Raw genomic sequence first — 16,830 nt, 5'->3', positions numbered from 1 at the left:
GCACTTAACCATTTTATTTAAACTATTTACTTTTATCCATTGACTGTGATTAATTCTGACTGTGATCCTGGTGCTCATCTTTTAAACACTTAATATTTAGCATATCATATTATAGCTTACAATAACTGCAAGCCAAATGCTATTATTGTAATGTAATGTGATGCTTTTCCAGGCTTTTACTGCAGCCTCTTTCAGTTGTTTATTTTGGGGGGTTTTCCCTTCAATCTCCTTTTCAGGAGGTGAAATGCATGCTCAATTGTGTTAAGGTCTGGTGATTGACTTGGCCAGTCTAAAATCTTCCACTTTTTCTCCCGAATGAAGTCCTTAGTTTTATTGTCAGTGTGTTTTGGATCAGTGTCTTGCTGCATGATCCTTCCAAGTTCCTCCCAATTAGTTTGGACACATTTCTCCGTAAGTTGGCAGATAGTCTTTTGTGGACTTATGAATTCATCCTGCTGCAATCATCATGAGTTACATCATCAATAAAGATTAGCCCACTCCAGAAGCAGCAGTGCAAGCCCAAGCCATGACACATTCTCCACTGTGTTTCAGAAATTAGTTTATATGTTTTGGATCATGAGCTGATCCCTTCTTTCTCCATACTTTGGCCTTTCCATCACTTTGGTAGAGGTTAATCCTGGTCTCATCAGTCCATAAAACGTTGTTCCATAACTTTTGTGGATCATCTCTGTATTTCTTTGCAAATTGTAATTCTTACTACTGATGAGTGGTTTGCATCTTGTGGTATAACCTCTATATTATTGCTCTCAAAGCAATAAGCACCTTTTTCGAACGGTTGATTGAGATACCTTCACAATCAACCATTCGAAGACGTCACTGACTGATGTTTTTGGGTTTTTCTTCACAGCGCTCACAATGTTTCTGTCAACTACTGCTTGGTCGACCTGTTTAATGTCTGTTGCTCAGTATGCCAGTGTTTTCTTTATTTTTCAGGACATTCAAAGTTGTTGTTCAAGCTATCCCAATGCTTGTGCTCTGATCGATTTCTAATTCTCAAAATGGCTTGCGTTTCTCCCAACGACAGCCCTCTGGTCTTCATGCTGGCTTTTCAAACACAAATGCAGTCTTCTCAGACAAAACCCAAGGCTAAAACCAAGAGTAGACATTCAGAACTATTTATTGTTTAACCACCTAAAAATTGTGGTCTGATACAAAATGTGATATATTCTAAGTTAGCCCTGTAGCAGTCTAAAAGTTTTCTGCTTTATTTGGTCGATATTTCTATGGATTTAGCTTTCATTAATTTTTTCAAACTCCTGTTTGAATAACTTATTCTTTTGTGCCTTTTGGCAATCAAAGCTTTTCTCTGTTTTTAGTTATTTTAATGTTTATTGTTGTTTGCATGTGAAAAAAGTGAGTCCCAGAGACATCTGACTATTTTCCCAGCTGGTTCGAAACTCGATGGCGTCACTTACCTTGTGAACTAACATGCACAGAAAGAATAAGTATTTCATCCAAAAAAGTAGTTGGTAGTGATGGGAATGTTTGTTCATTTTGTTGAGCTGGATCTTTTGGCATTTGTTTAAAAGGTTTGTTCATTTGGCTCACTTGTTCATTCACTTGTACTTCCGGAAAGTACGCGCATGAGTCTCATATGTTACTTAGTTCATTGTTCGTTCACCGCATGTGGCTCCCTCAGAATATCACCCAGTCCAGTTACGGAATTAATTAATAATTTCCCCTTTTTACATTAATTAACCAAAGTGGTTAAATAACCATAATAATTACCCCTCTTTGAGACAGCATTCATTGACAGCACTTGTTGACCTGTTGTGTCGCCTAGCCTATTAATCTGAGGAAAATAAAACATTTGCAAAAGTCACTTGCTATCCGGGCAGCTGGTCAATAAATTGAACATTTGTTTAATTATGCTTTGCAGTATGGATGATACTGCAGAAAAGCCATCTAGCCTAAATAATACATTCATCACTTTTATTGCATAGCTTATCTGACTATATTACAGAAAATTAAAAGAGAACACGATTTAGATAAATATTATCTGTAATATCCTGTGATAACCATTCAGCTGGTCCGCGGAATGTACATGCGATGCTTGGCTATTTAAAAACATTAAAATGCTGGCCTAATAAGTAGCTATTTGACACTGTGTAAGTCACTAAAGTTACTGTCTTTGGCTAAAGAGATGAAGGGGGAGCAGGCAGATCTCAGTGCTTGGGGAGGAAGCCAAACAAATCATTTCAAAGATTTGTTCAAAAAGATTTGTTCATTTGCGAACTGCCTATCACTAATCGTCGGCTTACATGGCATATATTTTCCTGTTAATCAGATTGTCAAAAGATTTAGACAACCCTTTTAAACCAAATAAAAATTTTATCTGAATAGGATTTGTTTCAATTATGGATGTGAGAAATCATCAGTTTTTGTAAACGGTTACCATCCTATTTCCGATACTGCTAAAGACCACTAGGGGTCGTCTAACGCCGTGTACTAACAAATGTTATTGCATTTTCAAAACTTTATTTTGGGCCATCTTAATATTTAAATGTCAACATTGTAAGTCATATAATAGCCTAATTGTCAAATTAAAAGATTTACATTTATATTGACATTGTGCAGTGTAATCTCACAGTTGCAGAAGTCTGTAGCTAAATCCCTGTTGTTTACATCCAGACTGCCTGACAGACTTGATTGGTAGTATGTCTGTAAATATACTGCGAAGAACTTTGTTACAGATGGGGTTGTGCACTCAAAATTCTGAGGTCACGCAATATTTGCCCGATATTATACACCGGGTCTATTTTACCATAGACGACTGGTCTAATGATTTTACTTTTAAGCCAATACAGGTCTCTGTTCAATTTTATATATTTTCATGTAACGGGAAACTTTGCCAATGCATTCTATATGCGCGGGAGAATTGTGGTCCGTTTTTCGCTGAATTCTCGCTTTCAATATCCGAATAGCCTAATGATAATGTATTCCTTTATTTATTTTTATGTAGATACCGCATTGTGGAAAGTGATGGGAGGTTTGCCGGTAGTTTCAATTTGCATGTCAACAAATATTCACGGATGAAGAAACGCCATACAATAAGCCATAAGTGAACCAACAGCTAGAGATTTAGAACACACAGAAATTCATTGATAACTATAGTAGCCTACTGTAGCAGTAAATTCCCTGCAGGGTTTGAAGTCTTAACCCTCTAAAATGGCCGCAGATTGCTTTACAGTACGACTTGTAAACTTAGAATGTAAACAGTGTATTGTAATATTGTGTGCAACATTTGTCCAATGATGCCCTATGATTAGCACAATGATATTGTGATCTTGACACCGTGTGATGATTTGAATCATCCTTAATATCATCATCTGGCAAAAACAAAGCTATCATTCTGTAATTTAGAAATATTCCTTGAATTCTTACAAACAACACAATTTATAAGATTGTTTTGTGAATAAATGAAAACTGTAAAAGGAACTATTCATGTTATTATTTGATGCATAGATGCATGTATGCATAGATGATAGGAGTTAAAAGGATATATGTTACTTCGGGAGGTAACATAATTTGGAGAAATTGATATCAACAAAAGACCAACTGCTTAAATGGTCATACAAAAAAATATTTAAATCCAGTCTACTGTCATCAGGCTCCTTGTACATTATATTTATATATACAGACTGATAAACATTACATCAGTTTAACATTTAAAGCTAAAATGCATGGAATGCCTCTTCCCAGCTCAGCCCCAAATGTATTCAAACCTTGGTGATGCTCCCCTGACACACACAATACTAGTCACCACACTCTGATAAAAAGCATGGACAGCATTCCACACATTGGAATAGCACAACTTCATCACAATCTCCACATCTGTGCGCTGGATGGTGATGGGAATGGGTGGTGGCACCCTCTTTCTTCTCATATCAATCAGTTATTCTTGGACCAAGTGACAAAATTAAAAAATTTACAAACTACATAGTGATCTTTAGGTCCTTGTGAACACTGTCAGATCTTTATAAATGTTATTTTGAGGTGTCATAGGTGCACCAAGAGCCTTTTCCTATTGTTGAAATCCCGTTTGTCCAGACCAATGGACATGAGGTATGTTTGTTTTTCCAGGTAAAATTATATTGATAGCTTCAATATACCTCTAATTGCACCGGTTGTCTCTTGTTTGAAGGAGTGTATCGACCAGGAGTGTTGGCAAACTTCCCCCGGCTGCTGCTGCTTTGGTGTGGTGTGGCTTCATCATGCAGTATAATGTATTCCCAGTTGATATGGTTATTGGTCCCCATCCAGATTAAGGAGTCACTGAAATTGTTTATCTTATTACAAGATAACAGTATGGCCACTTTAAGGCAGCCTCTAATAAGGGTAAACTGGGTATTGTCACATGCTATCGGAATATAGAACACTATTTATTTGTACAATGCACTTTTTGAGATGTTATGAATTACCCAACTTGGTAGGTAGCCTGGAATTACCCCAAATTATTTTTTATAAATATGAGCGTCTCAGAAAAGGCATTATATGAGAGGGAAAACATAACATTTTGTTCATCACTTCAAATGATGAAGTTGAGTAGTAAGTATTAACATTTATATAGCATTTTCTCAAATTCAAAGCACTTTACAACCTCAACTGCCACCAATGTACAGCACCCACCTGGGTGATGTGACCACAGCTATATTGTGCCTGAACACTTACAACAATGACATTTATATGGGACTGTAATTTTGAAAGTTTGGTTGGTTTGAACGTGAGGCAGAGTGGACAGTGAAATAGTCTGCAACAGGTTAAAGTCACCTAAGATCACCAGTTTGTCATAGCTTATAACTAATGTCGTGTCTAGGAAACGACAGAGTCCAAATCTTCAATTTGTCGAAAAACATCTTCGCGAGGGAAAAGACGACACCAGGCAGCAAGATCTTCAGGAAAATCAGACTTTATTAGCACACGTGCATAAAGCCGGATCAGCTCTCCAGAACTGAACCCCGACTGGCATTTGTACACCCATTTTATACACAGTTACTCCACCTACAACTCCTCCTCAAACCTCATTCTGGCAAATCACCCACACTTTTCTTATCGTAACTCCTCCCAACGCTCCTCCCACAACGTCATTGTGGCAAATTGCCAACGGTCCTTATGCTCTGCCAACTCTGTACAAAGTTCAGGGCATTCTGCCAACTACGTGTCCTCACTTCACCCCGCACCTGCTCTTGGCAAACTACCAGACCTCAGAAAGTTCTGGATGCCCTCCCTCTAACACGTCATCCATACACGTCACTCTGTATCTTTCGCTTTTTATAAGACGAACTAAGCAGCAGAAATCATTGAAAATATACAGACAAACTAAACATTTCATTAATATTCACTTCTAATATACTTTTCTAATATACAGACATACTAAACATTTGATTAATTATTCTCTTCTAAGGGAATAAATGTACGTAGCATTCTTTGCTCTCATTTCGACAGTTTTCACTGTGGTTTCTTGCGTTTTCATAAGCTCAGCTATAATTAATGTTCTAGGTCAAATAGATACACTCCTGGCATAAAACATCGAGAGTCCTGGAGAAATCAGCTGTACAGTCATATCTTGCTATGCCCGTGTCCTTGACAGTTTGGTCTACACAGTTCAAGACGGGGCCCCCCCCCTCCCAGCTGGCTGGGCTCACCGTGTAATCCTAGCACAATTTAGCAGTTAATCAGTTTGAAACTATACAGGGTACATATCATACTTTAATACAGATATATTGATAAACTTTTAGCACACATCGTCGAGAGTTTTGGAGGAACCAGCCTGCTCACTAAGGTGGAGTCTGATTTTGACTTGTGATTGGTTATCATGCTTTTAGGAGGGAGATCTTTCGTTCTGTGAATTTTTCCCTACATTCCCCCCTTTCGGGGTCAAAACCTATGGCCCCGAATATCTCCCTTGGCCAATGCACCATACTAAGTTGGGTTCCTGCACATCCCCTGCTGCTATAGCAGCATCCAATTGCCTCAGACTCCTCAATATAACGGCGTTTCCATGGTTCCTCCAACACTCTCTGCACAAGTGCATCCCGCGTAATTTGACTGGCCATAGCCGTATCACAGCTGTATGTATTATCCTAAGTGACTCAACTATTAAAATTATCACACACTTCTTTTAATTTTGTTAACATGTTGATTCGTAGCACGAGGAATTGCCATAGTCCATGTAACAGGTGGGCTCCTGGATCCAACCAGTGGATGTGGTCTGCACGTCCCTCCACTGGTGAGCCGGCTTGATCTTCCAACCAGTGGATGTGGTCTGCACGTCCCTCCACTGGTGAGCCGGCTTGCAATTCTCGTACTGGGTCCGCTGGGGCACTGTTGGTGCTTCTGGCACTCCCAGCTGTAAGCTGGAATAAAGCGACCCTAAAAAAAACAAAACCAAAATAACAACATACAACCCAGAAAAAACACTAGGCACGGAAATAAAGAACCATGAGACGCAGCTCAGGAACACAAACCAAAATACAAATACCGGGGACAACGTCCCTCACCCACAAGCTCACATGAGCAAGAAAATAAAAAGAGACAAAGAACCTTTAGGAAGGCGTCTGGTTCTATGTGTTACTACTCTGTTTAAGTTCACCAAGTTTACTTTTATTTTTACTTTGATTATCTACTCCAATTAGAATCAGATAAATACCAGCTATCATAAATACTACCCCTACCAGCATCATCAAAATTGCGCTGATTCTGCTGCCCTTTCCCCTGATTGGCTTGCCCACCATTCCCTGGCCCTCCCTTCATTTGGTTCCCACCCATTTGTAGTTCCCCCCCTTGTATATTACCTTGCATGGCCACTGGGTGAGGGATGCCGGAGAAGTTGTAGACCACCGCTGGCGGGGCGCCATCGGGCTGCTCCATGGTTCAGGTGTGGGGGGTGCTTTTGTTCTTTGGCTTCCAGCTCCTTCAGCTGCACAGTAGTTTTCTTTGAATGTCTTTTGCTTGATCTTCCAACTCTTTTCCATCTTTTCGCTGTCTCTCTTCAGCATGCGCCACATGATCCACAAACTCCCTGTGTGTCATGGTGTTCAGTCCCACCACCTCATCGAGGCGGCACCCCACTCCTGGTGACATCGCCTCCCGTATGGCTTTACGGCATTATGGGATCTGTTTGTGCGTCCCTTTCGGTTATCAGCCTCCACCTGCGCAGCACGTACATTGTCAAATGGCCCACTGTCCACTGCTGTAGGTTTGCATCTGGGCTCTGACAACGCCAGCCTGCTCGAATATATCCAGCATTGTTTCCATCCCCACAACCTTCCCCAGGAGAGCCTTCAGGCCCCCGACAGCCAAGATTCGGCCACTCATCTCCTTCTCCAGCACCCTGAACCAGTGGCTCACTCCATTCTGTAACTCAGGGAGATTTGTTATTACATGTTGCATGCCCTGAGTGGACCAGGGAATGTATCGAGGTACAGCAACCCTAATTAATAATGGCCCTACTATTTTGGGGAGCTCCTCCTTATCGCAAAACCGTATGGGTTTCTGTGTTGTTCTTGTTTTATTTTAAAAAAATTATAGTTCTGTATCACCCAGCTAAGTCCCTCTGCACCTGTTTTGATCCCCCTTCTCCACACTCCTCCTTCCCAAGGCCACACGTCATACGGAGGCGGAGTCGCCTCTTCGCTTCAGTTTCTACCCGCCGCCATTACGCTCTCCTTCTCCTCCGCATATTTTTCTTATCAAACGGCCATTTTGCCACCATTTTCTTAGTTCTTTTTTTGTTTCCACTTATCGGAGATAGTTTCTATCTCCTGTATACATTTAAGATACACCCCCGCTATTATCTCAATCGCAGTTTTCTTTCCCTTTTTCATTTTCATATACTGCCCGTAATACTTTTATATTATTATCTATTTATTTATATTTTTTCCGCCTATTATTATCTATATTATTATGTCTTTAACCTTTATTTTCCCTATTATTATCTATATTATTATATATTTTATCTTTATTTTTCCGCCAGAGCCTGTATTTTCTCCCGTTAATACTTTTATTCACTCTTTGCGTTTCTTATCTTACACATACATAAATAACGATTTTTACCTCCGTTGTCTCAATACAACGTTATATCCGCACACGCACAAGCATTCTAAGCCTCAGCACAGCGTTATTTTTACCTTTGTTGCCTCAATACAACATTATATTCGCACAAGCCTTCGAAGCATCAGCACAGCGTAACAGTATTTTCTCTTACATCACAGCAATTTTTCTCTTACATCACACCTTGAGGTAACTACCTAGATATAGCTTGCAGGATCCCCTTTTTGGGTTTCTTTCCTTCCAAGTCTCTGGCACCTCTTATCACATAACTTAAAATCGTTAGCAGCAACAATATAACTTCAGTCCGCAGTATCAATACTTTTTAGACTTAATACAAGTTCTGCTAAAAAAACATTTTCCAACACAATTAATAAATTCCCACACCGTTTACTCACAGTTCACCTCGCGCACGTTTCCTGAAAAGTTTGCTACGTTTTTCCCCTTAATTTAGTTGCCGGGTTAGTTATACGAGAGAATGTTGCCTCCGGCGTCCGGGAGAGGAGATCAGAGTCCTTGAATACTTTCATTCCCTGATAAGCTGGAGCTGCAGCCTATCAAAAAGTACTCTCCACCCTGGTCTCCAGTCGCCGGGAGCTTCTCTTTCTCTTTCGTATCCCGGACGAGCCCCCAAATGTCGTGTCTAGGAAACGACAGAGTCCAAATCTTCAATTTGTCGAAAAACATCTTCGCGAGGGAAAAGACGACACCAGGCAGCAAGATCTTCAGGAAAATCAGACTTTATTAGCAGACGTGCATAAAGCCGGATCAGCTCTCCAGAACTGAACCCCGACTGGCATTTGTACACCCATTTTATACACAGTTACTCCACCTACAACTCCTCCTAAAACCTCATTCTGGCAAATCACCCACACTTTTCTTATCGTAACTCCTCCCAACGCTCCTCCCACAACGTCATTGTGGCAAATTGCCAACGGTCCTTATGCTCTGCCAACTCTGTACAAAGTTCAGGGCATTCTGCCAACTACGTGTCCTCACTTCACCCCGCACCTGCTCTTGGCAAACTACCAGACCTCAGAAAGTTCTGGATGCCCTCCCTCTAACACGTCATCCATACACGTCACTCTGTATCTTTCGCTTTTATAAGACGAACTAAGCAGCAGTAATCATTGAAAATATACAGACAAACTAAACATTTCATTAATATTCACTTCTAATATACTTTTCTAATCTACAGACATACTAAACATTTGATTAATTATTCTCTTCTAAGGGAATACATGTACGTAGCATTCTTTGCTCTCATTTCAACAGTTTTCACTGTGGTTTCTTGCGTTTTCATAAGCTCAGCTATAATTAATGTTCTAGGTCAAATAGATACACTCCTGGCATAAAACATCGAGAGTCCCGGAGAAATCAGCTGTACAGTCATATCTTGCTTTGCCCGTGTCCTTGACAGTTTGGTCTACACAGTTCAAGACGGGGCCCCCCCCCCCTGCCAGCTGGCTGGGCTCACTGTGTAATCCTAGCACAATTTAGCAGTTACATTACATTACATTATTGGCATTTGGCAGACGCTCTTATCCAGAGCGACGTACAACAAAGTGCATACCCATAACCAGGGATAAGTTCGCTGAAAGACCCTAGAGGTAAGTACAATTTCAACTGCTACCTGTACAACAAAGATAAGGACAAGGGCCATTTTTTTTTTTTTTTTTTTTTTTTTTTAAACAAACAAACAGAGCAAAAGTCACCAAAGTTAACTATCCAAACACTGCTTACCTAGCCAACTAAAATACTGATACACAAGTCACAGAGACAACAATTAAGGTTCACAGGGAGGTAGGGAGGGATGGGGAGAGGTGCTGTTTGAAGAGGTGTGTCTTCAGCTTGCGCTTGAAGGTGGGGAGGGATTCTATAGTTCTGACCTCAACGGGGAGTTCGTTCCACCACCGTGGAGCCAGAACAGACAGTAGTCGTGAGCGTGAGGTGGAGGTTCTGAGAGGGGGAGGTGCCAAGCGGCCTGTGGAGGCTGAACGAAGAGGTCTGGCAGGGGTGTAGGGTCTGATGATTTTTTGCAGATAAGCTGGGGAAGACCCTTTAACTGCTTGGAAGGCTAGCACCAATGTTTTGAATTTGATGCGAGCCATGACAGGCAGCCAGTGGAGGGAAGTAAGCAGGGGGGTGACGTGTGAGTATTTGGGAAGGTTGAAGACCAGACGAGCTGCTGCATTCTGGATGAGTTGGAGGGGTCTGATGGCAGACGCTGGGAGGCCAGCCAAGAGGGAATTGCAGTAGTCCAGGCGGGACAGAACCATCGCTTGGACCAGGAGCTGGGTCGAGTAGGGGGTGAGAAAGGGGCGGATTCTCCGTATGTTGTATAGGAAGAACCTGCAAGACCGGGTCACCGCCGCAATGTTCTCGGAAAGGGACAGTCTGCTGTCCATTACCACGCCGAGGTTCCTTGCACTGGGTGACGGCGTGAGTGTGGTATCCCCGAGGGAAATGGAGAGATCCAGATGGGGAGAGGTATTAGCAGGGATGAATATCATTTCAGTTTTACCTGGGTTGAGCTTTAGATGGTGGTTGTCCATCCAGCTCTGGATGTCCCTCAGGCAAGCAGAGATACGGGCTGAAACCTGCGTATCAGACGGCGGGAACGAGACGAAGAGTTGGGTATCGTCCGCATAGCAGTGGTAGGATAGCCCATGTGCAGTGATCACAGGGCCAAGGGAGCGAGTGTAGAGAGAAAAAAGAAGCGGGCCAAGGACTGAGCCCTGGGGAACTCCTGTGGCGAGGGGCCGAGGTGTCGATACCGAACCAGCCCAGGCAACCTGGAAGGAGCGACCAGAGAGGTAGGACTCAATCCAGTCCAGGGCTGTGCCACAGATGCCCGTTGCTGACAGGGCAGACAGGAGGATGGAGTGATCCACAGTGTCGAAGGCAGCAGAGAGATCTAGAAGAATGAGGACAGAGGAGAGGGAGGCTGCTCGTGCGGCATGAAGTGACTCACTGACGGAGAGGAGCGCAGTCTCTGTCGAGTGGCCCGATCTGAAGCCAGACTGATGGGGGTCTAGCAGGTTGTTGTTAGTTAGTTGTTAGTTAATCAGTTTGAAACTATACAGGGTACATATCATACTTTAATACAGATATATTGATAAACTTTTAGCACACATCGTCGAGAGTTTTGGAGGAACCAGCCTGCTCACTAAGGCGGAGTCTGATTTTGACTTGTGATTGGTTATCATGCTTTTAGGAGGGAGATCTTTCGTTCTGTGAATTTTCCCCTACACTAAGTGAAAGTGAAATTCTGAAAATTCATGAATAAAGCCAGGAAAGGGCCGGGGGGTCTATAGACTGTCACCAGAGTATGTGAAAAAAGGCGGACACCACCAGCATCTAGCTGATAAAGATTCATGACTAATACTCAAATTCATCCTGGGACTGAATGAATTAAATGAAGTGATTGTAAATAACAGCAACACTGCCCCCTCTTTGACAGAGATGGGGTTTTGAATATAAATGAAACCAGGTGGAGAAGATTCATTTAAAGTAAAGTTTGAGTGAGACATGGTACATCAAGACAATAATCTGCTTTAGAGTTAAAGGAGTAACATGGTGGTTGAATGTGACACTTGCCAGTTGTCTTTAGGCAACAACAAAACAAATGTGCATAATCTTTTTTTAATTCAGTCATTTAAATGTTTTTTTAAATGTATTTTTATTTAAGCCTACATTTCCCACTATAAATGTTCACCTAAACTGTCTGGGTGTGGTAATGAGAACTGTCAATTTGCTATGATTGACAGACCATACTCCTACTTTCCACACATTGTTTCCACACAGTACCATAGCTACCTCCATGATACGCGCTCATCTTGGGAGACTGAATTTTCACAAGCAAGCTAACGTAGTACATCAACTATTGATAGTTAAGGTAATGATGCTGGCAATTTTTGCTTGCTAGCTTGCGAAGTTAAGATAAAAGCACGACTATAATGTCCTTATGAAAGCAAATTTGATATAACCAAAAATAGTCTTATAGTCCTTAAAGGGCAATCTAATTTAACTGAACCTAATGTTAGTTAAATATATGCATTGTCTTGCCTGGAGGCCAGCAACGCTTGGTTCTAATAAATAGTTCAGAGAAACTATCAGACATCTCTTTAGGACAGAAAGTCTGCATCAGAAAGGGCCTGTCCTTTTCGAGAATTTAGACTGCAGGCCATGTTTCTGGATAAAAGAGCTGTGCCCTATCGAGATGGATGAACCCTATATCCCTTTTTATTCAAGCAGTAGTATTCACACGACTGTCTGAAGCACATGTTAAGACCCTCTTCTTGTTCCCCAATTATCTTAATTCAAATATCATCACTAGGCATGAGTTGGTCACTTTCTGAAATTTCTTGTCCCTTAAGATTTTCTTTTACATAAACAAGCACACCCCCATCTCCCTTACTGGATCTGTTTATACCTCTCTATATTATATTCATCCCCATCTTTATCCCAAGCTATGTCTCTGTCATCCCTACTATGTCATAGCCCCTACTATGAATATCAGCTTCTAGTTGCAGAAAAGTTTTTTATACTTGTGTATAAAATTGGTGTTATACTACCATTTAAACAGACATTTCAGACTGTTGCTTCTCCACATCCTTTCCCATTCCCTCACTCCCCGCTATCCCAAGACACAATTACTAAACTTTTGCTTTAAAAAGATTTTATTAGTGCTCTCACCATTTTTGTAGCCTTGATCGTTTCCATCTGGGCAGTCTGTGCCTCCCTGCCCATTTCACCCTCTATCCTCCCTGCCCCCAAAGTCCCTAGTTTAAATAATCCTGTGCTACCCTAAGCTTACGCTTACCCAGTGCGATGAAGTGAGATGATGTTTCTTCAAGGCTTCAATATGAACTTTAAACTTGGGGAAGGAATTAAATTGCAGAAGGAGATGAATCTTTTGTTGGGGTTATGGGGTGTTGGTAGAGGAATGTTGAAGACTATTAGGTTGTTTAGGTTGTGGTCTGATAAAGGGAAAGGTAGGAGATGTAAATTATTAATGGCTAGATCAGCAGAACATACCAGATCAAGTGTGTGAACTTTGAGATGTGAAGGGAAGTTGAAATATTGGGCCAGAGAGAAGCAGAAGTACACAAATGAAATCAGAGGTCAGTTTTCAACCAGGCAAATCAACATGGACATTACCAACCAGTAGAATACGAATAGAAATGCAATCATGAGTAAAGCCTGGAGTATTTCGAGAGGGTGTCCCCCAGCAACCTGTTTTGTTTTAACTGCTATGACAGCTTTGCTCAACATTTGGTGTTCAGTCTCTTTTGACCAAGTTCAAGATATTTGATATATTAACAGATGGCTGAATGATGAGCCAGTGAACTTGCTTCTGCTTCATGTAATGTGAGTGCCTTGACAATCACAACAAGAGTCCAGCCCTAAAGGACTGACTCAGTAAAATCAATTTTATACATTGTTTGAGCATATGTACACACTCACTGAGCACTTTATTAGGTATTTATTAGACTTATTTTTGGACTTCCACTGCTGTAGCCTATCCACTTAGAGTTATGATGTGTTGTGTGTTCAGCGATGCTCTTCTGCAAACCACTGTTGTAATGTGGGGTTATTTGCATTACTGTCACCTTCCTGTCAGCTTTGACCAGTCTGGCCATTCTCCTCTGACGTCTCTCATTAACAAAGCATTTCTGTCTGCAGAACTGCTGCTCACTGGGATTTTCACTTTTCACTTAGTTAAACCCCCCCCCCCCCCCCCAAAAAAAAACCCCATTTTGCACCATTCCTTCCAAACTCTAGAGACTAGTGTACGTGAAAATCCCAGGATTGAGATGCTCAAACCGCCCTGTGTGCCACCAACAATCATTCTACGGTCAAAGTCACTTAAATCACATTAGTGTTACATGATGCACAATCACATTTGATTGTGCATCATATATATCAATGGAAAATACAATTCTTCATTTTGGGCCAGTTTCACAGACACAGATTAAGCTTAATTGTGGGCTAAACTGAGTTTTGTATGGATGGAGAATTTAGTCTAGGACTTAATCTGTATTTGTGAAACTAGCCCTTAATGTTTATTGTCTTCTGACAAGGCTGCCATAATGCAAATTAAAATGTTTTTCCCCTTTTCCCTATGCACAGTAAAATTTGCATTCACATTTGCTGTTATATCTTGGCAGTGTTGGAGTGGCACAGATAGAGGCAATGAAATTGCTAACCCAACTAACCTCCATTTTCCATTGTCGCCATGTGCTACAAAGGAAAAGAAAATAGTAAATGTTGATAAAGCATTACAGTTTCAATATTGGCCTGTAATTTGCTGTCTCAAGAAGGAAATTTAATTAACATTCAACATAATTTCATTTAAGTAACATTTTATTTTTTGTCATGTCAGTCTTGGCCGGAGCATTAAAGGCGTCACAAAGTGCTGAAAATTGTGGCAATAATTGTGAGGTTTTTTGGAAATACATGATGATTTCAGAAATGAGATTTCTTGAATTTCTTGAATCACTTAATCATTAATACAAATATATTCCATTTTACAAAATTACTATATAGCTTGTTACTGGTATTATTTTTTATAATGGCTTTTTTATTCATCTTTGCCAATGGTTCAAATAATTTAGAAATCAAAACTTTGTAGATTCATGGAAGACCTGCAAGCTGAAGTGCAGGAGATGGAATTCCTGCAATTCTCCAAGGGAATGGACACCATGAGGAGAGAAGACTTTGCAGAATGGCTCTTGTACTACACGAATGCGGAGGACAATGAAGCCTACTGGGAGAACATGAGGAAGAGAATTCCTGCAGGCCAGGTAACATTCATCACAAGGGTTCAGTCAAAATCCCTGTCAGGTTATGCAATTCTCAATTGGAATGCAAAATATCAAATGCTAGTTTGGGCCCCTTTTTTTAACTCAAGCCTGAAAATGACATTACCAAAAATAAATGGTTACTATTCTTGAACCCTGTTGACTCCAGGCATAATCTCGGTCTCTGAAAGGTAACATTTCAGAGTTTGTTTTCTAAGAGTCAGAATTACTTTCTATATTACTAAAACAAAGTAACATAAGTTTTTATCTTTTCCGCACTTAAAAGATTTTTGTTTTTGAGTGAATTCTGTGTCTGCTGGGCTTAGAAACGCAGAGTCACTACCACTAGTCTGGAGAAATCATGTTTCAAATTTGATGACAATGTCACCACAAACATAATAATATTGTTAGATTGATAGAATAACTAGAATATGTAAATAAATGGAATACAGATTAATACTGATCCTCCTCCTAGTTTATACAGAACCATTTTATCACTTTCAGTATGTCCGGGGACTAGTTTGATTGAACATTTTACCATGGAAAAAAGGGATTTAATGCAAATTAACCCACTCGGTTGGTTAGTTGGTTAGCTGTGTTGGGAATATTCTCCCATTGTGGAATCAAGTTTGGACTAGCGAAGTAATACACAAACAACTACTTGGCATTTGAAAATCTTGAATTACGATGCTTAAAGGGATATTTGCGAGTGATGTGTCACTTACTACACTTTATTACATACACCTGTACACCAGCTTGCAAATGGCATATGTAAAAAATGTAGTATTAGCAGTATTGGTAATCGTCTGCAATCACACTCCATATTTTCTTGAGGAAATGCACATCTCTAGTTATTATTCTGTTTTTTTGACGGCTTACTCCTCCCACAGCTATCGAAACCAACCCAACTGGAAAACATCTGGTATGGTCCCAAATGGTGTCTTGCTCATAGCTTTTTGATATTCCCAATAAGTTCTGAGATATGTACGTTTTTCTAGGGAAAAGAGTGTGACATTAAAATTTTTTGACATGTTTTTGAAACTGCCATTACTCTCCCGATTTTTACACTAGATACAGTACTCTGCATAAGTCTTAGGCACCCTAGACTTTATTATATGCAATACTGTGCAAAAGTTTTAGGCAGGTGTGAAAAAATGCTGTAAAGTAAGAATGCTTTCAAAAATATAAATGTTAATAGTTTATTTTTATCAATTAACAAAATGCAAAGTGAGTGAACCAAAGAAAAATCTAAATCAAATCAATATTTGGTGTGACCACCCTTTGCCTTCAAACCAACATCAATTCTTCTTGGTACACTTGCACAAAGTCAGGGATTTTGTAGGCATATAGTTAGGTGTATGATTAACCAATTATACCAAACAGGAGCTAATTCATCAATGTAATATGTAGGTTGAAACTATCATTAACTGAAACAGAAACAGCTGTGTAGGAGGGTTAAAACTGGGTGAGGAACAGCCAAACTCTGCTTCCAAGGTGAGGTTGCTGAAGACCGTTTAATGTCAGAAGTCATACACCATGGCAAGGCTGAGCACAGCTACAAGTCACAAGGTAGTTAGTTACACTGCATCAGCAAGGTCTCTCCCAGGCAGAAATTTCAAGGCAGACAGGGGTTTCCAGATGTGCTGTCCATGAAGCTGTTGAAGAAGCACAAAGAAACAGGCAACATTGAGGATCATAGACGTAGTGGTCGGCCAAGGGAACTTAATGCAGCAGATGAAAGACACTTCATGCTTCCTTCCCTTTGCTATCGGAAGATGTCCAGCCGTGCCATCAGCTCAGAATTGGCAGAAACCAGTGGGACCCACGTACACCGATCCATCTAGTGGTCAGAAGTGATCTTCATGGAAGAATTGCGGGCAAAAAGCCATACCTCCGACATGGAAACATAGACAAGTGACTCAACTATGCACGAAAACACAGGAACTGGGGTGCA

General features: G+C 40.7%; 1 protein-coding gene across 3 annotated transcripts in view; it reads left to right on the top strand.

Moving 5' to 3' along the window:
- Nucleotides 1-16,830, top strand: part of micu2 (mitochondrial calcium uptake 2) — a 91,645-nt gene that overhangs the window by 68,403 nt on the left and 6,412 nt on the right. For all 3 annotated transcript variants that reach the window (XM_061241833.1, XM_061241832.1, XM_061241831.1), the window contains exon 9: nucleotides 14,708-14,879. In XM_061241833.1, coding sequence (XP_061097817.1) covers nucleotides 14,708-14,879 — 172 coding nt within the window. The remainder of the gene's footprint in view (nucleotides 1-14,707; nucleotides 14,880-16,830) is intronic.

Source organism: Conger conger, chromosome 5 (genome assembly GCF_963514075.1).
Source record: "Conger conger chromosome 5, fConCon1.1, whole genome shotgun sequence".
Classification (NCBI taxonomy): Eukaryota; Metazoa; Chordata; class Actinopteri; order Anguilliformes; family Congridae; genus Conger; species Conger conger.
This window is presented reverse-complemented; position numbering and strand designations above follow the sequence as displayed.